Below are 27,450 nucleotides of genomic sequence, written 5' to 3' on the forward strand. Positions count from 1 at the left end.
TTTTCTGTCTGAAATTCTCTCTTTTGATTAGTGTTATCATGGTATATTTTTCCCTATTTGTTTATTTTTAATTTGTATGTGTTTTTGCTTAAAGTGGGTTTCTTGTAGACAACATATAGTTGAGTCTTGCTTTCTGATCTACTCTGACAATCTCTGTCTTTTAATTGGTGTAGCTAGATAACTGATGTTCAAAGTGATTACTAATATAATTGGGTTAATATGTACAATATAATTGTTTTCTACTTGTAGCTCTTGTTCCTTCTTCCTACTTTTTCCATTTTTTTCTGCTGTTTATACTTTTAATTGAGCATTTTATATGACTCTATATTCTTTCCTTTCCTAGAATGTCAGTTATACTTCTTTGTGTTTTTGCTGGTTTATTTGCTTTTTACAGTATTTAGTGATTGTGCTAGTGTTTGCACAAGTATTCCAAGTCCACTTTCAGATAACACTACATCACCAGTAGTGTAAGAACTTTGTAATAAGAAAATAATACTAATTCTTCTTTCCTATTTCCTGTATTATTGATGTTATTTCTTTTACTTGTATATGAGCATACATAATCATATATATGTATATATAAAAGCATATGTAATCAGATATAACATTCCTATTATTTTTAACAATCTGTTATCTGTTACATCAATTAAGAGTAAGAAAAATAAAAGTAATTACTTTCTCTTCACCTATTCCTTCTTTAAAGCTTATGCTTTATGCAGATCGATATTTCTGACCTATATTATTCTGAATGTATGTATTAATATATGTACTTTTTTTACTTATCTCAGTATCTTCTAGCATTTCTTACAAGGTAGGTGTACTGGCAACACATTTTCTAATTTTTGTTGGTCTAGAAGGACTCTTTCTTTACTTTTGAAGGTTTATTTTGCAGAATACGGTTTTCTGGATTAGTTTTATTTCTTTTTTCCAGCAGTTTAAGCATTTTCCCCCCACTCTTTCCTCACTTGCATGGTTTCCGAGTAGCTGTATAGTTCTTATTTTTGTTATTCTAAAGTTAAGGTGTTTCCCCCTTTCCCCCTCTAACTTCTTTCAGGATTTTTTCTTTATCTTTGATTTTCTATCATTTGAAAATGATAATTCTTGGTTTGGGGCACATTTGTCCTCACTTGTTATCCTCTGAAATTCCTGAATTGTGGTTGGTGTCTGAAAGGATGGCTGGAGTGGCCCTCTCCTCAGGTTAGGGCTTCCTGGGTGGCTCAGACGGTAAAGAGCCCTTCTGCCAATGCAGGAGACGGAGATTCGATCCCTGGGTCAGGAAGATCCCCTAGAGGAGAAAATGGCAAACCGCTCCAACCACTATTCTCACCTGGAGAATCCTCATGGACTGAGGAGCCTGGCGGGCTACTGTCCATGGGGCTGCAGAGAGTCAGACACAGCTGAGCGATTGCGCGTGCACGCAGGTCAGTTAGGTTCTGTGTTGCCCTCACCTGAGTAGGTTCAGGTCAACTAGCTTCACCTGAGGGCTCATCCTATTAAGAGGAAGAGCGCTCTGCTATCTTCCAAGATGCTTTCTTTGCTCCTGCCCCTGCTAGAAGCAAGAGGAAGTTTTCCTGCAGTATTTGCTGGGAAAGACTGTGGGGGCTCCCAGGACTGTTTCCTGTGGAGTTTTTATCCCTCAGGCTTGTCCACATGCAGCCTCCAGCGCTTTATCTGTGGGTTTCGGGCTTTCCTTTCTGGCCTGGTTTCTGCAGTAATTTCTGTTCAGGGCAGACATGGCTCCCCATGATCCACCGTCTGCCTCTCCAGTCTTGGGGGGCTTCCCTGGTATCACCCCCTGCTTATGGATTCAAGGTTTGTTGCTTTTACAATCTGTTCAGCATTTGTCCTTGTTTTGGAAATTGAAAATCAGTTCATTTACTCTCAATTTCTAACAGATACTGATTAACTCCTATTTAGTTTATATTTTGCCTTCATGTCATCTTTATCATGTTTATTTTTGTTCACTTCCTTCATTGTTTGAAGTTGTTAATTATTTCTTTTTCTCATTCTATTTTGAACTTTGTATGTTGGTTGGGAGAAATTTTGTAGTTGGTCAGAAAGTCTTTTCAGGAAGTCAGCTGTTATTGTCACTTGAAGTTTTGCTTGTTTTGCATAATAATCTAAGTTAAATTTTGCTAGTAGACTACCCTGGCTTATCTGCTTAGGAAATTTCACATCTGGTCTCCATTTTGCTTGATTTTTAAGTCTTCAGTTGTCAGGCTGGAGACCTGGGAAGAGAGCTTATAGTGTGGTTCAGTCTGGAACAATGGTATATGTTCCAGTTTGAAAGCCAGCAGGCTGGGGACCCAAGGAGGCTGAAGTTCCAATTCTAGTCTGGATGCAGGAGAAGATCAGTGACGAGATCAAGCTCTCAGGCAGGAGGAATTGCTTGTTACTGGTGGAAGGGTCCACCTTTTTGTTTTGTTCAGGCCTTCAGCTGACTGGAAGAGGCCCATCCATATGGATGAGGACAACCTACTTCCCTCTGGGCACCCATTCAGTCTCATCCAGCACACCACTCACAGACACACCAGAACACAGCTTGACCACAGATCTGGGCATCCTCTGGTCAAGGCGACACATAAAAATTACCATCACAGCTTTACATTTAATCAATTTTGGAAATAAGGGATGTAGTTTTCTTGGATCTGTGGAAATGCTTTGAAAATTGAGGCAAAGGTGGGTTCACTGAGGAAGTATGAATATCCCCAATCCAAAAATGCTTGGAACATAATTCTTAAACTTCTTTTTAATCTAACTCAGGAATGAATTAAGCTGAAAACCCATGGGTTGGGTGGCTAGTGGTTTCACATTCTTGGGGGAAGTTTCCCCCTTCCATTGAGGATTAAGCTTGGTTTCATGCTTTATTATAAAATTACAGTTTATTATAGACTTCTGTGGGGGGGGGGTGCAGATTTAATGGTAATTATCCCTTCCACCATGACGATTATCCTCTTATAGACTCTTGCAAAATGGGTGGTAATGCTGTGTTTACTTTTCTGTCCTTGAGTCATGGGGTATCAGAAAATCTATTTTGAAAGTTCACTGGGAGTTGGAAAATGCCTAGAAAGGCTAGAGCCACTTCAGGTACTACACTCCCTCTTTGGAGCTGTCTTCACACATTTCCTGATGTCTTCACTGTATTACCGTCTCATGCAAACTTTCATGCTTTGCATAATTCAATCCCACACATTTATTTTCATGAAATTAAATCTTATATTGCTATAAATGAGGCTCTTCAGTGTCTAATTTTAAATATTATATTTATCCTTGATCTGTACATTACTTTGGATGTTTTAGTATAGGTAATATATTTTAAGAGTCTATCCTACAAATCCAAACATCCTTTATTAATATTAAAAGTGAAAGAAAGTTAAAAAAAACTCGCAAAATTCAAAGAAGTCATGAATCAGAAAAGTTGTATCTTCTTTTGAAATTTCAGAAATGTTTCCTACATTACAGAAATTCTTGCCCTGCAAATAGTTTCATCTGTACCATTTTTCTAGATTCCATATACATGTTTCTCTTAACTAATATCCAAAGGGATTTCCTTATTTAGGAGTTGTTTGAACTCTGAAATCACATGTAGAATGCAAAGTAAATAGATTTAAGCAATGTTTAAGCACAAGGCAATGGATATAAATAACACGTAAATGGCTCCAATGTGGTTTAGGTCTCTAATTCTTTGTTGTTCTTGTTCAGTCTCATCCCACTCTTTGCAACCCCATGGTCTGCAACATGCCAGACTTCCCAGTCATTCACCATCTCCCAGAGCTTGCTCAGACTCATGCCCATTGAGTTGGTGATGCCATCCAACCATCTCATCCTCTGTCGTCCCCTTCTCCTCCTGTCTTCAATCTTTCCCAGCATCAGGGTCTTTTCCAATGAGTTGGTTGTCCACATTAGGTGGTCAAAGTATTGGAGCTTCATCATCAGTCCTTCCAATGAATATTCACAGTTGATTTCCCTTAGGATTGACTGGTTTGGTCTCTTTGTTGTCCAAGGGACTCTCAAGAGTCTTCTTCAGCACCACGGTTCAAAAGCATCAATTCTTTGGTGCTCAGCCTTCTTTATGGTTCAACTTTCACATCTTTAATTCTAGTCTGTATTGTGCAAACCCTAGAGAAGCACTGTAGTCAGGTAAATGCATTCTGTATTTTTCTTTCATTTCAAGCCAATTCTGTGCCAATCTCTGGCTTCTACCATGGGTGGTGTGGGCCTTATTTTAGTTTTCATTCATTGCATGTTACTTAGAGAGAACCTGGGTGAGACTGTCTACATCAAGTAAGGGTTTTGTTATACCAGAGTTGGCGAGCTGGCTGCCACATGCTTACCCCTCTTCTTTTGGAGAATTTATGCCTAGATCACATGACTAACCTCATGCACGCTCCCTTTCCTACTAAGTCTTCTGTAACTGCATGCAAAAATTCTGGAATGCATTTTCCCATGCTGATCCAGAAGGTTTTCATTGGTTTCTTGCAATTTTAGAACTTTTAGATTGAAAATAACCTTATAATGGCTGTTTCCATATAAAAAAGTAATCCTTAATGGTGTTCTCATTTTTTGAGACTGCAGTTCTTTGAAAAGATAAATTAAGTTTATTAGACTTCCAAGTGACAGTATTTCTATGTCATGCGTGAAAAAATAGTGGTTGAAATTTCATATTCAGTAACTCTTTAAGTAAACTGATGTTAAATAATTCAGCATCTTCACCTGAAAAATAATGATTTATAATGTGAAAATATGATTTTTTTTTTTCTGTTCCACTGAGAATGTTTGATGGATGTTTGTTTTCAAGAACACCATGAGTAAAATCAGTCTATGATTACCCCAGCTTACCATAGCCCAAACTTTAGAACAGCCTCTTGGAGTTAAACTCCTGATTCACACTATTAAATGACTGGTAACTGGAAAGGCTGCATTTTTGTTCTGTCATTATTTCTACCTTATCAGAGTTCTTTGCCAATAGTAGAAAGTTTGACTGATGAAGCAGGAAATAAGCTGGTTGTCAGGGTGGTGGACAGCTCTCAGATGCTCTGGAAGCCTGGGGAACACAGAAACTCGTCAGGACCCATCATGCCCACAACACACAGGCAGCTGGACTTGCACAGTGGCTGCTGGTCTCATGCCCAGGGCACCCTCAAGTTTACACTACCCACCTCTCAACTTTGCCTTAGCTGCCAGGAACAACCTCCCCAAGTCTTGCTTTTAAGGCACCTGTGGTTTTATTAGGAAGGTATCACTTAAACGGTGAACCATGAGAGGTGTTGACTGATGGGTTTATTCAGGATCAGCAGAGAACTGGAGTTTGGGGATCTGCAACTATGGTGAGCTCCATGCAAGTCTCCCCACAGCAGAGGGAAGGAGAACTTTTATAGGGAGGAAGAGGGAGTCGAAAGGGCCATAGTAAAGAGAGTCCATGGCTTTTCAGGGCTGAGTCCTTGCCAGGAAAGAAGAGGAGTCATTTTTCCCTTCCTCTTGGGTTCTGCTGTGTTACAGGGAGTGAGAACTCCCCCTGCTGGTCTCACAACTATTTAATTGAGGTTTGTTGCAAAGAGTCGGACACGGCTGAGCGACTTCACTTTCACTTTATGATTTTATTTATTTTTATCATTCTTTTATGAAGGGAAACTTGAGATAAAATATGCCAAATAATAAAGTATATGTTTGGACAATATTGGGTTCAGTCCCTGGGTTGAGAAGATCCCCTGGAGAAGGGAATGGCAACCCACTCCATTTTCTTGCCTGGAAAAATCTCATGGACAGAGGAGCCTAGGGCAACAATGCACTAGGTTGCAAAGAATAGAACATGACTGAGAGACTAACACTTTCATTTTGGACAATATGATAACTTACAAAGTGATTCTTTATGCTTAAATTATTTTTACTGAGAGAAATTCATGAAACATTCATTTGATGGTTTTGGTTATAGTTTATTTCATGTTGCCTGCTCATCAGCTACTTTTAAATTTGAATTAAGAGAGCACTATGACCTCAATTATAACAGAATTTGTTATTTCTGCAGAGTGGCAATGCTAGTGAATTTTCATGATAAATCCTCTTTTCTGTGGATTTATATCTTGTGATGTTAATTTGTATGAGGATGAAAGTTTGCATTAAAAGTGGCTCAGATCATATGAAAATTTCTTTCTAAAAATTGTAAATTATTATTTGTAAGAGATCAAACAACTAAATGGTAATTTACTTAAAAAATACTCTTTAAACTAAAAAAGAAATTTATTCTAAACAGCAAACTTTTACTAGCAGTTACCCTTTCCTTCAGAATAGTTTCTATGGGCATTTGAAAGTATTAACACAGTAGTTATCTTATAGTGAAGCACAACTGTCTCTGTCAATTGAACATTTTCCCCAATTATCCCAGAAATGAACTGGCCAGTTGTTTATTCTTATCTCTTTATTTTAGGTGTGTATTTATTAGATAATGCATTTAGATAAAATTTTACAAGCACTTGTAATAAAGATGTTCACAAAAGTAATAGCTGCTTGCTACAAAGAGAACTGTGTGTATGTGTTTATTTGGATATAATTGACATGTAACATGTATAAGTTTAAGGTATGCAACATATGATTTGATAATTTATGTTGCAGTATGATCGCCACAGTAGCATTAGCTAACCCTTCTAATCAAGTCACATAATTATCCTTTCTTCTAGTCATGGGAACAGTTAGGATCTATTCTCTAAGCAAGTTGAACATTTATAATACAGTTATGTTGTGTGTAGTCATTGTAAGGTAAGGTAAGGTGAAGTCACTCAGTCATGTCCGACTCTTTGCTACCCCACAGACTGTAGCCTACCAGGCTCTTCCATCCATGGGATTTTCCAGGCAAGAGTACTGCAGTAGGGTGCCATTTCATTCTACTGTGTATTAAATTGCCAAGACTTACCTGCTTATATGCAGAGTACATCATGAGAAATGCTGGGCTGGATGAAGCACAAGCTGAAATCAAGATTGCTGGGAGAAATATCAATAACATCAGATAGGCAGATGACACCACCCTTATAGCAGAAAGTGAAGAGGAACTAAAGAGCCTCTTGATGAAAGTAAAAGAGGAGAGTGAAAAAGCTGGCTTAAAACTCAATATTCAAACAACTAAGATCATGGCTTCTGGTCTCATCACTTCATGGCAAATAGATGAGGAAACAATGAAAACAGTGACAGACTTTATTTTCTCGGGCTCCAAAGTCACTGCAGATGGTGACTGCAGCCATGAAATTAAAAGACGCTTGCTCCTTGGAAGAAAAGTTATGACCAACCTAGACAGCATATTAAAAAGCAGAGACATTACTTTGCCAACAAAGGCCTGTCTAGTCAAAGCTATGGTTTTTTAAGTAGTTATGTATGGATGTGAGAGCTGGACCATAGGGAAAGCTGAGTGCCACAGAATTGATGCTTCTGAACTGTGGTATTGGAAAAACTCTTGAGAGTTCCTTGGACTGCAAGGAGATCAAACCAGTCAGTCCTCAAGGAAATAAGTCCTGAATATTCTTTGGAAGGAGTGATGCTGAAACTGAAACTCCAATATTTTGGCCACCTGATGGAAAGAACTGACTGCTGGAAAAGACCCAGATGCTGGTAAAGATTGAAGGCAGGAGAAGGGGACGACTGAGGATGAGATGGTTAGATGGCATCACTGGCTCAATGGACACGAGTCTGAGCAAGCTCCGGGAGTTGTTGATGGACAGGGAAGCTTGGCATGCTGCAGCCCATGGGGTTGCAAAGAGTCGGACATGACTGAGTGACTAAACTGACTGACCTACTAATTGCAACTTTGTGTGCATAAACTCAGCTCCCCTATTCCTCCATTCCTCAGCTTCTGGTAACCACCATTCCACTCTCCATTTGAGTTTGGTGCTTTTTAGATTCCACACATAAGGGTTATCTACACTATTTGTCTTTCCCTGTCTGAGTTGTTTAACATAATGATTTCAAGTTCCATCTATGTTATTACAAATGGGAGGATTTTTTTTCCCTCATGGCTGATTAGAAGTACATTGTGTGTGTGTGTGTGTGTGTGTGTGTGTAATCTCACGTTTTCTTTATTCATCCGTTGATGGGCACTTAGGTTGTTTCCGTGTTGTGACTATTGTAAATAATGCTGCAGTGAACATGGAGATGCAGATATCTCTTCAGTGTTCTCTTTTAATTTCCTTTGGATACATTCCTAGAGATGGGATTGCTGGATCTTTTGCTGATAGTTCTCTTTTGAATTTTTTAAGGCATCTCTGTAATGTTTCCATAGTGGTTGGGCCAGTTTACAGTCCTACTAACAATGCAAAAGTGTTCCCTCCCCACCCCACCATCCCCCATCAGCATCCTTGCCAGTATTTATCGTCTTTCATCTTCTTGATGACGTGCTTTCTTAGAGATGAGAGATGAGACCTTAGTGTGCCGGGAGCTGGCATATTGCATATTGAGTGCATATTGCATATTGAGTGCAGCACTTTCCACAGCATCATCTTTCAGGATCTGGAATAGCTCAACTGGAATTCTATCACTGCCGGTAGCCAGCGTGAGGAACTCCGCCCATGACAAAGGTCATGAGGAAGGAGGCTCGGCATATGCAAAGGCGGGATCGAGCTTCAGGAGTCCCCCTGGAAATTCTCGAGCATATACCCCCAAAATCAGAGTCTGCCTACTTTTTGCTTTGTGCTTTCACCTACACCTCTGACTTTACGGGGGGCTGTCCCCCACTACCTCTCTGAAAAAAGAGTTAGCTTACAGCTCCAGTTAATAATTCCTGGGTGTGACAGTGTTTAACCTGCAAACTCCTTTGGAAATCCTCTAGCCTGCCTGAATAGGTTTTTCCGGCCACATGTGATTGTTCAGAGCCTCCCAACTGTGAGAGGCAGGAGATGTTCTAAACTGTCTAAATACAGATTCCTTTGAGTAGTTAAAAGATTGATTAGAAATTGTATTGGTGAAGGGATTTTCACTTGTTGGGCCAATGTTTGCTGCTAAGTCTCCATATCCCTTACCTGCTGTGTCCCTGGCAGTGTATTGATTAATATAATTGGTGTAAGTAGTAGCTTTAATGTTTGTAACCTGGGACCCTTGAGTTAATTCTTTTTCTTGTTGTAGCCCACCACACCTTTGCTCTGTAGGAATGCAACTTTATCTAATGCTTTTGGAGGGTGGCTCCTGACCAATCACCTTTAGAGAAAAATAAGTTTTCTGAAGAAAGGGTCTTAAAATGTTAACAGGCCTCCGGGCCAGAAGATGATGCAAATCACCTAAGCTTTTGCATATGATAAGTTTGCAGGAAGAAAGCCTGGCTTGCTGCCTGACTCTACCCCTTCCCCCATTATCCTCTATGCATAACTTAAGGTATAAAAACTACTTTGGAAAATAAAGTGCGGGCCTTGTTCACCGAAACTTGGTCTCCCCATGTCGTTCTTTCTCTCACCTTCTGGCTGAATTATTCAGCCTCTTTTCTCCACTGAATTTCCTCACTGAGCTATCCTTATTTCAGCCTCTTTTCTTCACTGAATTTTACTGAGCTATCCTCATTCTATTACTCTCTATATCCTTAATTAACGTTTAATTAAGCAGTTGTTTCCTGATCTTCACCTACGCCGTCTCTCCTTCGAATACCCTGGATCAGCCCAGGCTGGTCCTCGGCAGGTGGCGCCCGAGACAGGGATTTTCGAAGGTAAGCTCCCCAAAGCAATCAGGGCCATCAGCCCTATTGCTCCCCGTTCTCGGAATAACTGGGTCACCAGCCCTCTTGTTCCCCCACGGAGCAGTTTGGGTCACCAGCCCTACTGCTCCTCCCTCAGAACAGTTCGGGTCATCAGCCTACTGTTCCTCCCCCGGAACAATCTGGGTCATCAGCCCTATTGTTCTTCCAGGGTTCGGGACGGCTAGGACCCCACTCGAGGGTGCCGCGGACCCCCCTGTAGGATAGACAGGGCGAGAGGAGTGGGAAGTATTGAAAGTGTTAAAGAGTTAGACTTAGAGAGAGGAAACGGTTTCTGAAGTTAAAAGGCCAAAGAAGAGCCTGATCTTTTAAAAGCTAAAAGCTTTATCTTCTATTATACTTAATTTTCTGACATGGGTAACACTGAAACTAAGAATGGCAACTCTTTATACAAGTAATCTCTAAACTGTTAAAGAGGCTACTGTTAATTTAGATACTTGGGTGAAGGTAAAAAACAACTAAAAACTTATCCTATAAATATGATTAAAAATGTTCTGGACCCTCGTCATGAGGCTGTGGGATAGTCTATGGGAGAGGCTATAGCGGTGGATGGTAGTGGGTCTCCACCTTCTGCGCAGATCATATTTTCTGCCATTGATGAAGAAAAGGAGGGAGACTGTGCTCTACCTCCGGAGGAAGGAGAGGGCTTACAGGACGCTGCGGCCGGGCGCCCTGGAGAGCCCCCTCCCCTCTACACAAACCTTTAAAAATTTATCCAACAATTTCTGATTTAAGGCGACTACTCCACCTCCTTTTGCACCTCCCAGGGCCTAAAAATTCCCCAGTTTACATCCAAAGTCTCCCAGAGCATTGCCTAAAGCTGAAAAAGATAAAAAAGATTTCTTTTAAACAAAGGAGCTTTTAAAAAATACACAATATACAGAGCCTGCTCCTTGCAGAAAACCCCCTCAGGGGGGCCTCACCCAAGCAAAAAAAAAAAAAAGAGAAAAATTAAAAAAGAAAAAGAAAAAAAAAAGTAAAAAAAAAAAGAAAATAGAGAAAGATCTAAAGATAGAGAAAAAGCTAAAGAGTGAAAAGGAGAGAGGAACAGAGAAGGAAGGAATCAGGGAACGCAGCAAGATTGAGAAAGGAAGAAAGGAAGTTATAAAAAGAGATACAGAGAGAAAGAGAGGGAGGAGGGAAGAAAAAGAGAGAAAGAGGGTAAAGGGAAAGAAACGAAGAAAAGAGAAGGGTAGCGAAAAATGAAAGGGGAGAGAAAAGTGAGAAAAGCAGGAAGAGAGGAAGAGAGAGACTGTAAGAGACGCTGTGACCAGGTGCCCTGGCAAGCTCCCTCCCCCTCTGCGCAAACCTTTAAAAAAAAACAAAAAAAACAAAAAAAAAACTTATCCTCCACTTTCTGATTTAAGGCCATTGCTGCCGCCTCCGTTTGCGCCTTCCAGGGCCCAAGAGTTCCCCACTTTGCCCCCAAAGCCTCTCAAAGTGTTGCCTAAGCCTTAGGAAGATAAAAAGTTTTTTGAACAGTGGGGATTTTAAAACAGACTGCGTGCACAATATGCAGAGCTCGCTCTTTGGAGAAAACCCCCTCAGGGGGGTCTCACCCAGGCTAAGAAAAAAGCGACAGGTAAGGGGATTTAGCAACAATTTTAACCCCTGACTTGCTCCGATTCCAATGGGAGTGGCTGGCCCCCTGCCTGAGGGCATTGTAGGACTTGTGCTAGGGTGTAGCTCGCTTTCTTTTCAAGGAATTTGGGTGGTGTATGGTGTAGTAGATTCTGATTATATTGGAGAAATTAAAGTTTTGATCTCGCTGCCTACCAAAACTGTGCAAATTAATAAAGGTCAAAGAATAACACAGTTTTTGCTTTTACCTTACTATCAGACAAGAAAAACCTTGACTTCTCAAACTAAGAGCCACAGAGCATTTAGATTTAGTGATCTAGCTTTTTGGGTGCAGGGAATTACAGCTCCAAGGCCTTTAAAAGATCTTTTAATTCAAGAAAATAAAATGTCAGGGCTATTAGACACAGGAACAGACGTCTCTTAACATTTCTGGAAAAGACTGATCCAGCTCCTGGCCAACACATACTACTGAAAATGAGTTGAGATTAGAGAAACTGGTATGCGGGGTGGGAATGCTGTAGAGAAAAGGGTGAGGGAGAGTTTAAAACCTTGAAGAGTAGTGAGTTTCCTGTTGTTGGAAGTATTCAAGCAAAGATTAGATGGTTGCTTGTCATCTAAAAAGCTATAGATCAGATTTAGGTTACAAAACGATAACTGGAGAAACTTATAAATTTGTTGTGCAACACCTCTTTACTTGCTTCTCATATTTAGGTGTGCCAAAAGTTTTAAAAACTGATAATGCCCCTTTGAAGCTGTGGAGAGATTGTTTACTAACTTTAAATGATTTCCAAAAATTACTAGGGGACATTAACTGGATATGCCCTCATTTAAAACTGACTATTGCAGTTTTTATTTGATTGCTTAAAAATTGATCCTAATTCCAGTTCTAAGAGAAAGTTGACTAATGAGACAGAGTTAGCTCTTGTTGAAGTGTATGAGACTTTAAATGATCAGTTAATTAGGATTAATACTACCAAAAGATGAGATTAAATTATTCTTGCCATAAAACATACACCTACAGGATGCTTGTGACAGAAAGGCCCATTGGTTCCATCTACCAGTGACCCCAAGAAAAATAGTTTTATCTTATCCCAGCTTGGTGGCACAATTAATTATAAAAGGAGGAAAAAAGAAGTGTGGAACTTTTTAGAAAAGAAGTAGCAAATATAATAATTTCACTCAATAAGGATCAACTGCAAGTCTTTTATGAAATAGTGATAATTGGCAAGTTGCCCTGATAGATTTCAGGGGTCAAATTTTGTTTCATTTGCCCTCAAGCCCCCACAGTAGTTAAAAGTTCAAAAATGTTAGATTGGCAGTTTGAGGATACCTGTGGAACTTTCCAACCGTATGTAGTTCCTACGCTCCCCTTTACCCTATGGGGGAGGGACGTGCTGTCTCAAATAGGAGATACTCAGAGAAGGGTTTTCTCAATTTCTTAGTTATCAACAGGTGGTACAATTAACAATACTTTATATATTGTTATAAATACGTAATATAAATATATTTGCCTAACTACAGTTTGCCTAATTAGGTATGGGTATAAATAAAACATAATAAAGGTATGCCTAATTCTATTTATAGATCTATACTTACTTAATTTGTATATAAACCAATATATGTATTATATATATACTGTATAATTAAATGTATATTGCAGTAATATAATGTGTGTGGCTGATATTAATTGGTATGGATTGATGTGCTGTGATGATATATGTTCTGTATGCTGTATAATTATATTATGTATGTGTGACATGTATTATTGCAGTACATTGGTTTGTGTTGGTTGGTATTAGCTGTGTACGTGTTGTATTGCTGTAATATATATTAATTAATATATTAATTATAAAGATTAATTCAAGCATATTGATTTATATATATTGTATGTCAATAAGTTTATACTTGTTGCCATATGTAAATACATTTTGCATTTAGGTATATCTGTATACCAAAATGAGATAAGGAGGTTATACATTTATTATTTAAATTTATACGGAGACCTAAACTAAACATTAGACCTAAATTAACATATCTCTAAATTTATATTGTTAAAATGTAAATTTTAAAAATTAAATTGACAACTGCTTGATAATTCCTTTGCCATAAAACCCCCATAGGTGTAATTGGGGTGGCCAGACAAAAAATTGGTTTTATAGCAAAACGGCCCCCTAGAGTGGGTCCATCTTCCCGCTCAAACTAAAAAGGTAGTGGCTTCTTATCCAGGATTGATAGCTACTTTGATATTAAAGGAAAAAAGTGGAACATTGAATTATTTGGTAAAGAGCCATCAGAAATTGTAATTCCATATAATAAGGAACAACTTGATGCTCTTCTAATGTTTGAAAATTGGCAGATTGCTATAGGAAACTATTTTGGTCAAAATTTTTGCATCATTTACCCTCGCATGTTTTGCTGACTTTTATATCCAGACATCCAGTTATTTTTCCTGTCAGATGCAAACAATCTCCTATTCCAAATACTCAAATAGTTTTTACTGACGGGTCAACAAACGGTAAAGCCTCCATAGTTACTAAAAATCACCAAAAAGCTTTAAAAACACAGGAAACTTCAGCTCAAAGCGCTGAAATAACAACAGTCATAAAGGCTTTTGCAATGTTTGCAGATGAGGAATTTAACCTTTATTCTGATTCTCAGTATATTGTCAGGTTGTTTCCACACATTGAAACTGCGGTTTTCGTCTGAAAATAAAACTACCATATTTCATTTGTTAACTAAATTACAGCAACAAGTTTGGAAAAGAAATAAAATATTTTTCATTGGACACATTCGGGCTCATTCCAAATTGCCCGGCCCTTAAAATGCCTTTAATGATTTGGCTGACTTGTTAACCAAAAATACAGTGGCTACTGTGATTGAGGAGGCCAGAGCCTCTCACTCACTTCATCATCAATACGCTACTGCTTTAAGATATCAATTCCAAATTCCCAGAGAGACTGCTTGAGAAATTGTGCGTTCCTGCTTATATTGCCCCACTGTTTATAATAGTCTACCTATGGGAGTTACTCCTCACGGTCTCAAACCTAACATACTCTGGCAAATGGATCTAACTCATGTTTCTTCATTTGGAAAAATGTCCTTTGTTCTTTAACTGTAGACACCTTTTCTCATTGCAACTGCTCGTACCGGAGAGGCAGTTAAAGATGTGATACAACATCTCTTTACTTGTTTTTCATATTTGAGCCTGCCAAAACCTTTGAAAACTGACAATGCTCCTGCTTACACTTCTAAGTCTTTTCAGGAATTTTGCATAAAGTTTCAAATTAAACATAATACAGGCATCCCTTATAATCCCCAGGGACAGGCCATTGTTGAAAGAGCGCATCAAACATTAAAAATCCAAATTCAAAAACTAAAAGAAGGGGAGTTTAAGTATAGTTCTCCCCATCAAATCTTGCAACATGCTCTTTTCGTAATAAATATTCTAAATACTGATCTGGCTGGAACTACTGCAATGCTTCGTCATTGATGCCTGGAGCAATTAAATGCAAAACCATTAGTTAAATGGAAGGACCTCCTCTCAGGACAATGGAAGGGTCCTGACCCATTATTAACTAGCGGTCGAGGATGTGCTTGTATTTTTCTACAGGATGCAGATTGTTCAATTTACATCCGGGACAGGCTGATTCGCCATGTTGCAGACCCCCAGACATCCAGGTCCCCCATTGCTTCGATCACAAAAGAGAAGCCCACCAGAAGGGGAGGCAAGATAAACATTGAGATCCTGGCATGACCGATGGGGCTGCTGCAGCGTGAACTCCAACCAGAAAATAATTCTACTTATTCTGTTTTGGCTTGTCTACCCTCTCCTTATGTTTTTCTCTTTACCAATGATTCTGGAAAACTTAATGTACATGTGACTTTCACTGGTGGACCCAATGTAGTGACTTGTGAACAATGCATGCTCTCATCTTGTTTAAACCCTCAATATGTTTGCTCCTTTGTAGTGTTACAACGTCCACCTTATCTTATGATGTAACCACTTATTGATATGTTAACTATAGTCTTGCTGTGTTACAACAACTACAAGATTTAATGTGATCGCGACGATCTGTGGGCTTACTTATTTTAGGAATATCAGCTTTAATAGCAGCAATTGCTTCTGTTACTGTGGCAGCAATATCATTGACTCAACAAGTGCATACTGCCCAATATGTTGATACCATGTCTAAAAATGTTTCTTTAACTCTAGCAACACAGGAAGTTATAGATAGAAAATTGGAGATGAGAGTAGAGGCCTTAAAAGAGGCAATAATGCATATTGGGACTGAGTTACAGGCTTTAAAAGTGAAAATGGCTCTGTCTTGCCACGCTGATTACTGGTGGATATGCGTGACACCTTTAAAGGTAAACGAGACAGATTATGAATGGGAAAAAATCAAAAATCATATTTCAGGTGTTTGGAACAGCTCTGACATTGGCCTGGACTTAGGGAAACTTCATAATCAAATACAGACCCTGGAACACTCTCGACTGGATTTTACCACCGCTGGAGCAGCTAATGACTTATTTCACACCTTCTCTAACTTTATTTCTGGAAAAAAACATTCTGTCTAATATCTTTAGTTCTAATTTTGCTTCTCATAATCATTCTTCCTTATATTGTCAGGATTCTTTGGCAGAACATTCAAAAGCTCGCGACTGAGCTGCATCTGGCTGTTTTAAGAAATAAAAAAGGGGGAGATGCCGGGAGCCGGCATATTGCATATTGAGTGCATATTGCATATTGAGTGGAGCACTTTCCACAGCATCATTTTTCAGGATCTGGAATAGCTCAACTGGAATTCTATCACTGCTATCACTATCTATCACTATCACTGATCTTCGCCTACGCCATCTCTCCTTCGAATACCCTGGATCAGCCGGGGCTGGTCCTCGGCATTAGTGTGCTTTAGATTTGCTTGTCCTTGGCGATTAGTGATGTTTAGCAGTTTTATGTACCTGTTTGCCACTTTAATGCCTCCTTTAGAAAAAATTCTATTTAGTTCTGTCATTTTAAATTGGATTTGTTGTTGTTATTGAGTTGTATGAGTTAATATATTTTGGATATTAACCTTTGACCTGATACAAGGTTTGCAAATATTTTATTCCATCAGTTGCTCTTACATTAGTTGATTGCTTCTTTGGCAATGAGGAAGGTTTGGTGTAATTCTACTAAAGGATTTTCTTTTGTGGTTTGTGTTTTTGGTGTCATATCCAAAACATCATTGCCAAGACTGATACTGAGGATTCTTCTCTAGGAGTTTTACATTTTCATGTCTCATGCTTAAGTTTTTGATTCATTTAGGATTAATTTTTGTGAGTAGTTTAACACAGGGTGCAATTTCATTTTTCTGCCTGTGTTTATCCAGTTTTCCCAACACCATTGGTTGAAGGGACGTTTCCTCAATGGATGTCTTGGCTCTTATCAAATATTAGTCAGTCATGTATCAGATCAGATCAGATCAGTCGCTCAGTTGTGTCTGACTCTTTGCAACCCCATGAATCACAGCACGCCAGGCCTCCCTGTCCATCACCAACTCACGGAGTTCACTCAGACTCACGTCCATCGAGTCAGTGATGCCATCCAGCCATCTCATCCTCTGTCGTCCCCTTCTCCTCCTGCCCCCAATCCCTCCTAGCATCAGAGTCTTTTCCAATGAGTCAACTCTTCGCATGAGGTGGCCAAAGTACTGGAGTTTCAGCTTTAGCATCATTCCTTCCAAAGAAATCCCAGGGCTGATCTCCTTCAGAATGGACTGGTTGGATCTCCTTGCAGTCCAAGGGACTCTCAAGAGTCTTCTTCAACACCACAGCCATATATACAGGGGTTTAATTCTGGGTTTTCTATACCATTGGTCTATGTGTTTATTTTTATGGCTGTACCATACTTCATTTTTATTCCAACACAAATATTTGATGGAGGAAATAAGATTCATACATGTGAAATTAATAGGTATTTATGAAATCTTTCTGAAAATTTTTATTAGCAAACTTCAAAATTGGAAATTTTTACTTTTGAGTTTTCAATTTTCAGAAGTATCTTTTTTAATCAGTTGAATAGAATGATTAGATATAAAAATGGGCTTTGACAAATTGACTTAGGAAAGCAACCCAATAATAATACATCCTTTCTTAACTAATTTAACACTGTCATTGGAGAAGGCAATGGCACCCCCACTCCAGTACTCTTGCTTGGAAAATCCTATGGATGGAGGAGCCTGGTAGGCTGCAGTCCATGGGGTTGCTAAGAGCTGGACACGACTGAGCGACTTCACTTTCACTTTCGCCATACTTCTTAGTTACTATAGTTTTGTAGTACATGTGTGTGTATATGTAGAGAGAGACATATATGCATGTCTGTATGGGCTTCCCTGATAGCTAAGTTGGTAAAGAATCTGCCTGCAATTCAGGAGACCGCAGTTTGATTCCTGGGTCAGGAAGATCTGCTGGAGAAGGAATAGACTACTCATGCCAGTATTCTCAGGCTTCCCCTGTGGCTCAGCTGGTAAAGAATCCACCTGCAGTGCGGAAGACCTGGGTTCGATCCCTGGGTTGGGGAGATCCTCTGGAGGAGGGAAAGACTACCCACTCCAGTATTCTGGCCTGGAGAGTTCTAGGACTGTATGGTCCATGGGGTCGCAAAGAGTTGGACACAACTGAGCAACTTTCATTTTCATATGTATTTCTATTAGGAAATGAGATGCATCCACTTTTTTTTTCTTCTCATGATTGCTGTCTATATTCAGGTTTTTTTTATGGCTCCAATAAATTTTAGGATTGTTTATTTCTGTAAAAAGTGCTATTGGAATTTTGACTGGGATTGTGGTTGTATGAATACTTAAATGATATTAACTCTTCTAATCCCTAAACACTGGATATCCCTCCATTGGGCTGTGTCTTCTTTGACGTCTTTCAGTAGAGTCTTGTAGTTCTTATTGTACAGAGCTTTCAATTCCTTGGTTAAATTTATTTCTAGGTACTGTACTGGTTTTGTTGCTATTGTAAATGGGATACTTTATTTTTCCAGATGTTTTATTTTTAGTGTATAGAAACAAAACTGATTAGAGTTTTAATGAGGCTTTTTTTTAAGACAACTTTTAAAATAGTCTTATATAGTTTTTATTGAAGCATAGGTGTTTTTTTTTTATGATATTATATTTCAGACGTTCAGTTCAGTTGCTCAGTCATGTCTGATTCTTTGCGACCCATGGACTAGAGCATGCCAGGCCTCCCTGTCCATCACCAACTCCTAGAGTTTACTCAAACTCATGTCCAGTGAGTCAGTGATACCATTCAACCATCTCATCCTCGGTAGTCCCGTTCTCCTCCTGCCTTCAATCTTTCCCAGCATCAGGGTCTTTTCCATTGAGTCAGTTCTTCCCATCAGGTGGCCAAAGTATTGGAGTTTCAGCTTCAGCAGCAGTCCTTCCAATGAACACCCAGGACTGATCTCCTTTAGGATGGACTAATTGGATCTCCTTGCAGTCCAAGGGACTCTTGAAGAGATCTCTAGTCTTTCCCATTCTATTGTTTTCCTTTTTCTTTGCACTAATCACTGAGGAAGGCTTTCTTATCTCTCCTTGCTATTCTTTGGAACTTTGCATTCCAATGGGTGTATCTTTCCTTTTCTCCTTTGCTTTTCACTTCTCTTCACAACTATTTGTAAGACCTCCTCAGACAGCCATTTTGCTTTTTTGCATTTCTTTTTCTTGGGGATGGTCTTGATCCCTGTCTCCTGTACAATGTCATGAACCTCCATCCATAGTTCTTCAGCCACTCTGTCTGTCAGATCTAATCCCTTGAATCTATTTTTCACTTCCACTGTATAATTGTAAGGGATTTGATTTAGGTCATACCTGAATGGTCTAGTGGTTTCCCCCATTTTCTTCAATTTAAGTCTGAATTTGGCAATAAGGAGTTCATGATCTGAGCCACAGTCAGCTCCCAGTCTTGTTTCTGCTGACCATATAGAGCTTCTCCATCTTCAGCTGCGAAGAATATAATCAGTCTGATTTTGGTATTGACCATCTGGTGATGTCCACGTGTAGACTCTTCTCTTGTGTTGTTGGAAGAGGGTATTGGCTATGACCAGTGCGTTCTCTCGGCAAAACTCTATTAACCTTTGTCCTGCTTCATTCTGTACTCCAAGGACAAATTTGCCTGTTACTCCAGGTATGTCTTGGCTTCCTACTTTTGCATTCCAGTCTTTACAAAACAGTGATTCAGTATTTTTATAGATATGCTTCATTTAAAGTTATTAAAAAACCAATGGCTGTATTTCCCTGTGCTCTACAATATATTCTCATTGTGTGTGTATTTTTTACATGGTAGTCTGTATCTCTTAATTCCCTACCCCCCATTTTTTGCCCCTCTCCCTCCCCCTCCTCCTGTAATCACTAGTTTGTTCTCTATATCTGTGAACTGCTTCTGTGTTTATATATATTTTTTTTTCTTGTTTTATTTTTTAGAGTCTACATATTAGTGATGATATAGAGTATTTATTTTTTCTGCATTGTCTTATCTACTTTTCAAACTGTTGTTATTTGCAAATAAATGATTTTGAGACTTGAATATGTATCCTTTTGGATAGTCCCATGGCTATATTAACTGTATTGTAAGTTGAGTAAAGAAGTCAAGACACTGTGTTATTGAAAAGAAGGAAATTTTAAAACTGAATTAGCTTACAAGGTAGGTCATGTTTTTTTCCTCCAAATGTACATGTTATTAGTTATACTTACAACAATAGGCTATGGGTTTTTCTGTAACCATGAAGAGTTAAAAAATGACGAGAGGTATTTTTAGCACTCATGTGTTCAGAGTTTTATGTGTTTTTAGGTGTGCTAAACTGCATAACATTTTCATGAACCTTTCATCCTCTGTTGTGATGTCATGCTTTAATAAAGTAATAAGTTCATGGGTGGGTGTTTGCTTCACTACATGGCAGCATTGCTGGCCCTAGAAATAAGCCGTTCTTCTCATCAAGAATGCACGCCTTCCATGGTTTTTCTGCACCTATATTGGGTCATATTAGGGGTCCACATATTTAGAATCTGGTAGAGATGAACTATATAGTTAACTTGGGTTATGCTGACCCTAAATTTAACTTAAGGTTTTTATAATTTGATTTATATTTTATATCTTGATTTATTTCTATAATCTCTCAAAATCCTCATTCACTAGTAATTTCACTTGGCAGTATATAATTGACCTCAACTACAAACAATGACTTGTTACAGGATTATTGCAATTTGAACATTTGAGTTTTAAAAGTGTTCATTGGAAAAGATTTTTATACAGGACTGAAAGAATTGAGAAGAAAATTAACCATTCCTATTAAGTCCCTCCTCTTTTTTTATAGTTTCATGTTAAAAAATTGATACAAAGTCAGTTTTGGACAAAGTGATTAGAAAAATATTTTGGTTTGACCAGGTCAATGTCAATTATATGTGATGTTCAGAAATTTCCAGGAAAGTCCCAAGGATGATAATCTCAGGTTGACTTTATCTGCTGGAATTATAAGAGGGAGCCTCAAAACACGGAATATTGGCTCCTTTCTCTTGACATTGCTGACTACAGTCACTTGACTATAGCCATGGTAAAGGGAGCCCAATCCTGCCAGACCTGCACTGTCCAGGAGACTGTCTGTGGTTATGGTCACATCCCATATTTCAGGATGTAATACCACTACCCACACATGATAATCGAGAATTTAAAATGTGTCTAATGTGATTGAGGAACTGAACTTTAAATTTCTTTTAATTAAAATTAATGTGCATTACTGTTTAATTTTGGTTAATGAAAAATTAACTTCAATACTGACATGTGATCTGGAAGCTACAATATAGGGCAATGAAACATGTTTTCCGATGTGTGAAAGCATCTTAATTACTTGAAGTCAAGTGAAGCATTTTTAAAGATGTGGCTTATGGGAGTCTACCTCAAAACTTCTGAAGCATGATCTTTGGGGGAAAGAGTCCAGGAATTTGCTAACAAGGACACAGAGGAGTTCAATCATCCAGGAATTTAGGACTTGCCTCTGATGTCTACTTACAGGAAGGTTTATCCTGACCTAGAATGGCAGTGGCATCATGCCTCTCTCCAAACCCTTATTTTATGCTCTCCAAACCTGTGCTTTGCTTTTGCTCCCTACCTGCTTCTTCCCTCCTCATTCAACTCCTCTCTCTTCCTCACTGTCCTCCCCTATCCCCCTCCTCATCCTCTCTCTAAATTCTGTTACTGAAATGGATATGCTGGGACTAAAATGCAGTAGCAGTTCATGTTCTGGGATTATTTTCTTTCTATACTTTTTACGACCATAAACCTGAAATGAGATACTTGAGTACTAAGTGGTGTTACTTCTTGGGAATGGAATTAGGAATTAGGACTGCTTTTTAAAAAAGAGCTTTGCCATGATTTGTAAATTTTATATATTGAACACAGATTACAAAATTTTATAATAAAAGCCCTATACATTTAATGCTGCACTTAAAATCCATTTTATTTTAACACGTAGTGTAGATTTTAGTTTTCTCATCATCTCATGCAGGTATGCTGATCTTGTTGATGAAGATGAGGACCAGGTACATTGTAAAATTCTTTAAAATTACAAAGGAATGACAGAATCACAGGTGGTTCCTCAAGTCACCGCAAAGGAACTTAAACTAAAGTGTAAGGTCTTTGCAGATAATTAGCATAGGACTATGGAGAAGTGGTTTTATGGCATGGGGAAGAGAGTGAGGATGGAGAAAACTCGATGAAAATTAAACTCTAATATTCATGAGGTCCACATTCCAGAATGGGGTGACTCCTGGGAGCAAATGTCTTTTCTTGTGAGTTTTTTAGTCAATTTAAATACATGTTGCATTTCCATCTTCTTTATTCACATTTCTACTCAATATTTAACCAGTTACACCTAGACATAATTTCTAATTGCTCACTGTGTGTAATGTCGCTGTTTTCATTCAGTGCATGACTCATGGGGAGATTGAGAATCTTTCTCTGAATTTGAACACCTGGGTGGTTGTCCAGCAATGCCTAATACATACTCTGCCACTTGGTAGAGAAAGGAGAGGTGGGCTGCACCGGCTGTTTTGAAATACTGCAATTGCTAAAACTATTACTTTTATTTTCTATAAAATTTGCAAACATAGAAATGACAGTATGTATGCTTGCTTACATAGCACAAATGTCATTAAGAAGGTTCAATCACATTTTTATGTAGTTTTTTCAAAGTCACTGATCAGGAGTTGTAATAGGGCTGATTGTGTTTAATCTTCAGGATATTTAACTGTCAAGGCCATTTAGGAAGTAGTAATCTAATATCGAGCAACTAGGAATGATTTTCTTAGTAGTTTATGATAACACTTGACATTTGCAGATTCCTAGGAAAAAAAGAGACTCCATTTTCATCCATTTCCTTCTGCAAATGTCAAAATGTGTAAATAATTCAGATGGAGATTTAGGGGGTTAAATCTAAAGTATACACAATAGTCTGAAAGCAGAAAGGAAAAACGTAGACAGTTATGAGCATTAGAATCTGTAAATTTTGGTCCAGAAGTACAGCTCTCTGAAGGGAATGACGCTGGTTGGAGAGTCAGGTGACCAGAGTCCAGATCACTATTTTTGTCCCCTGAACATGTGACTTGACCCTAGCAAACCTTCTGAGCCTCAGTTTATAAGACTAAGTGTCTAGTAATTAGACTGAACTCACACACTCAAATAAGTCCATGCTTTTATACAACTTGCTGTTACACCTTGAGTGATCGTATGTCAAGTATTTTTGTTGTTTGTTCAACTGACACACAGGATCCCTGAGGATTAAGGGTAGAATTCACATCTACAGCTTGAATCAGTATATTTGCTCAAGGACATAGGGAAGCTCATGAATTTATCCTGGTATAGATGTAATCACCAATTTGGGAAGAGTGATGATAAAAAATCTCTTCTCATGAAGAGAACTGAGGAGTTGGTAGGAACAACTGTGACTCTTAGACTCCCTGCCATTGGGCTCTTGAGAGGACAGCCCTCAAACACCTTCCCCTTGGTTAGGTCTACTGAAAATAAAGGAAATCAATAATGTTTGACCTCACTTGGTTGTCAGCCGTACACATTCATCAGAATGCCACTAACTTCTTTTCATGTAGAAGGTGGCTTTTCTGAAAGATAGCTTAATTTTGGAAAGGTTATAATGTGATTCCTCTAAATTGAAACAGCACACTTTATACATCAAGTAGTCTTTCTTTGAGCTTAATAGCATTTCTTCTTTTATTGTAAACAATGACATATGGAAAAATGAATGAAATACATGCAGTTTAATAACTGAAGTGAAAACCCAAGAAACCAATACTCAGAGCTGGAAAATAACAAGACTGTGTCCACACTCCAGAAGCCCCACCTCTCATTGTTAGAGCCCTTCTCGTTTTGTGTTTGCGTTCCTGAAAATAGATTGCTCTAATTGTGTATGAATAGATTCAGTAACAAAATACTGTACTTAAAAAAAAAATCTCCTTTTCCTCAACATTAATGAATTTTCTTTATGTCATTACAGGATGCTATAGCTTATTTGATACTGTGCAGTATTCAGTTGATAGAATAGTTTTAATCCATGCTATTGTTGAACATACATGTTTCAACTTTGGGCTTTTCAGAGTAGTATATTCTGAACATTGGTGTCCATGCTCTAAGCATACAGCATGTGCATACAATATGTAGTATGTGTATCTTTGTACTTGTCTGCATCAGAATGTTAGGAAAGGAATTATTGGATAAGGAGACACAGGGAGATCTTGGGAGATGTATCAAAAACATCCTTTGGGACTGAGATTCTCTATTTGGGAAGATATTGTGTATTAATTCAGTTACTTTATCAAGACTATTAAGGTTTTTCAAGCTCTTTTTTTTTTTTTTTTTTGGTAAGTTTGGTATATTACATACTTTCCTCAGAATGTGTCCCTTTCAATTCACTTTTAATTTTAAAATGCTCTAATATAAGCCTGGCTTTTAACATCCTCTTATGTAGCATATTCAGTAATGCTCCTCGTTTTCATCTGTGGCATTATTAATAGTATTTGAGTCCTTTCTTTCTTTTTTTTTTTTTTTTCATTTTGAGTGGTTTGTCAAGTTTAAAAAGCTCTGTAAAGGTTTGATTCTAACTTTGTTAATCCTTCTATTATATGTGCATATATATATATATATATATATATAAAATAGTTGATTTAAAGTGTTTCAGGTGTACAGCAAAGTGATTCGGTTTTATATGTGTATGTATATATGTATATGTGTGTGTATATGTATATATATGTGTGTGTATATATATATATCAGATCAGATCAGATCTGATCAGTTGCTCAGTCGTGTGCGACTATTTGCGACTCCATGAATTGCAGCACGTCAGGCCCCCAGTCCATCACCAACTCCCGGAGTTCACTGAGACTCACGTCCATCGAGTCAGTGATGCCATCCAGCCATCTCATCCTCTGTTGTCCCCTTCTCCTCTTGCCCCCAATCCCTCCCAGCATCAGAGTCTTTTCCAATGAGTCAACTCTTCGCATGAGGTGGCCAAAGTACTGGAGTTTCAGCTTTAGCATCATTCCTTCCAAAGAAATCCCAGGGCTGATCTCCTTCAGAATGGACTGGTTGGATCTCCTTGCAGTCCAAGGGACTCTCAAGAGTCTTCTCCAACACCACAGTTCAAAAGCATCAATTCTTTGGCGCTCAGCCTTCTTCACAGTCCAACTCTCACATCCATACAGGACCACAGGAAAAACCATAGCCTCGACTAGACGAAACTTTGTTGGCAAAGTAATGTCTCTGCTTTTGAATATGCTATCTAGGTTGGTCATAACTTTCCTTCCAAGGAGTAAGCATCTTTTAATTTCATGGCTACAGTCACCATCTGCAGTGATTTTGGAGCCCAGAAAAATAAAGTCTGATGCTGTTTCCACTGTTTCCCCATCTTTGGCTTTTCCCATGAAGTGATGGGACCGGATACCATGTATACTTTTTTAGATTCTTTTCCCTTATAGGTTATGACAAAATGTTGAGTATAGTTCCTTATGCTATAAAGTAGGTCCTTGTTGGTGGTTGTTGTTGTTCAGTCTCTATGTCGTGTCTGTCTCTTTGCAACCCCATGGACTGCTGCAAACCAGGCTTCCTTGTCCTTCATTATCTCCCTGAGTTAGCTCAAACTCATGTCCATTGAGTCAATGATGCCATCCAACCATCTTATCCTCTGTCACCCTCTTCTCTTCTTGCCCTCAGTCTTTCCCAGAGTCAGGGTCTTTTCCAATGAGTTATCTATTTTAAATACAACAGTGTGTCTGCTAATTTTGAACTCCTGATTTAACCCTCCCTCCATTTCCCCTTTGGTTACCATAAGTTTGTTCACTATATCTATTTGGGTCTATTTCTGTTTAAATTTGTTTTCTGTCGTGTTATAATTCTTTTTGCTTTTCTATTTTGTTGTGTTTTCTTCAAATTCTTTTTTTTAAGTTTTTTTTTTTTTTTTTGGTGTTACTGTGCCCTTTCCTTTTAATATATTGTCAGAGATGCCTGGCCTATTATTGACAACATATATTAAATATGCACTTGAGGCTGTTAAGGCTTTGTAACATATCAGTGCTTTGCTAAGCTAACCTTCAGTGCCCAGAATTCCTGTGTCCTTTTCACTAGAGTGGGTTACAATGAGGTTCTCCTGTAAGATTCTGAGGGCAATCTCACTTACATGTGGAATCTAAACTCATAGAAACAGAGAAGATTGGTGGTTGCCAGTAGCAGGGGAAAAAGGTGAAGGTGGTCAAAAGCATTAATACAGACTTCCAGTTGCACAATATATAAGTACTGGCGATGTAATATATAGCAAGGTGACTACAGTTAACAGTTTAGTTCAGTTCAGTCACTCAGTCATGTCCAACTCTTTGTGACCCCATGGACTGTAGCACGCCAGGCTTCCCTGTCTGTCACCAACTCCCAGAGCCTCCTCAAACTCATGTTCATCGAGTCAGTGATGCCATCCAACCATCTCATCCTAAGTACAGTTAACAGTACTTTATTGTATATTTGTAACTCGCTAACAGAGAACCTTAAAAGTTCTCATCACAAGAAAAATTGTAGCCATTTATATGGACATTAACTGGATTTACTGTGGTAATCATTTTGCAGTATGAATATAAAGCAAATCATTGTGCTGAACTCCTGAAACTAATGCAAAGCTTTATGTCAATTCAGGGACAGAAGCCGGGAGGACCCCATGCCCGAAGGGTGGCGGCAAAGAGGAATTACCCCATACCGAGGTCAGGGGCAGCGGCCGAGAGTGCCAGGCTGCGACAGCACAGGAACAGCCAAGAGGAGCTACCCTGCGTCCGAGGTCAGGGCCGGCGACAAGAGGAGTTACCCCGCGTCGGAGGTCAGGGGTGGCCGCCGGGAGGAGTTACCCCGCGTCCGAGGTCGGGGCAGCGGCCAAGAGTGCCAGGCTGCGACAGCACAGGAACAGCCAAGAGGAGCTACCCTGTGTCCGAGGTCAGGGCTGGCGATAAGAGGAGTTACCCCGCATCGAAGGTCAGGGGTGGCCGCCGGGAGGAGTTACCCCACGACCAAGGAGTGGTGGCAGTGCAGGCGCAGGAGGGCCTAGAGGAGCTATTCCACGTTGAAGGTCAGGAAGGGCGCCAGTGAGGAGATACCCCTTGTCCCAGGTAAGGAGCAGCGGCTACGCTTTGCTGGAGGAGCCGTGAAGAGATACCCCAGGCTCAAGGTAAGAGAAACCCAAGTAAGATGGTAGGTGTTGCAAGAGGGCATCAGAGGGCAGACACACTGAAACCATAATCACAGAAAACTAGTCAATCTAATCACACTAGGACCACAGCCTCGTCTAACTCAATGAAACTAAGCCATGCCCTGTGGGGCCACCCAAGACAGGCGGGTCATGGTGGAGAGGTCTGACAGCATGTGGTCCACTGGAGAAGGGAATGGCAAACCACTTCAGTATTCTTGCCTTCAGAACCACATGAACACTATGAAAAGGCAAAATGATAGGATACTGAAAGAGGAACTCCCCAGGTCAGTAGGTGCCCAATATGCTACTGGAGAAGAGTGGAGAAATAACTCCAGAAAGAATGAAGGGATGGAGCCAAAGGGAAAAAAAAAAAAAA

The 27,450-nt window shown here is 39.2% G+C and overlaps 1 protein-coding gene and 1 long non-coding RNA gene across 2 annotated transcripts; both read left to right on the plus strand.

Moving 5' to 3' along the window:
- Window positions 1-894: 894 nt before the first annotated feature.
- On the plus strand, window positions 895-27,450 carry LOC147366549 (uncharacterized). The gene is made up of 2 exons (XM_086414214.1): window positions 895-1,812; window positions 26,531-27,450. Exons 1-2 carry the CDS (start codon window positions 1,651-1,653, stop codon window positions 26,972-26,974), a joined length of 606 nt encoding a protein of 201 aa, XP_086270340.1. The 5' UTR covers window positions 895-1,650; the 3' UTR covers window positions 26,975-27,450.
- On the plus strand, window positions 8,499-15,221 carry LOC147366550 (uncharacterized). The gene is made up of 2 exons (XR_015168860.1): window positions 8,499-9,673; window positions 14,913-15,221. It is a non-coding gene; the product is annotated as an uncharacterized LOC147366550 (long non-coding RNA).

The sequence above is a fragment of the Bos grunniens genome, chromosome 8 (genome assembly GCF_055505025.1).
Source record: "Bos grunniens cultivar Pamir isolate PY7600 chromosome 8, Bosgru_T2T1.0, whole genome shotgun sequence".
In the NCBI taxonomy this organism is placed as follows: domain Eukaryota; kingdom Metazoa; phylum Chordata; class Mammalia; order Artiodactyla; family Bovidae; genus Bos; species Bos grunniens.

Bases quoted from the DNA above. Each gene is read 5' to 3' on its own strand.
- LOC147366549 (XM_086414214.1), top strand. From the start codon at position 1,651: ATGCAGCCTCCAGCGCTTTATCTGTGGGTTTCGGGCTTTCCTTTCTGG. The intron at 1,813-26,530 runs GTTTGTTGCTTT...ATGTCAATTCAG, and splicing joins CCCCTGCTTATGGATTCAAG to GGACAGAAGCCGGGAGGACC.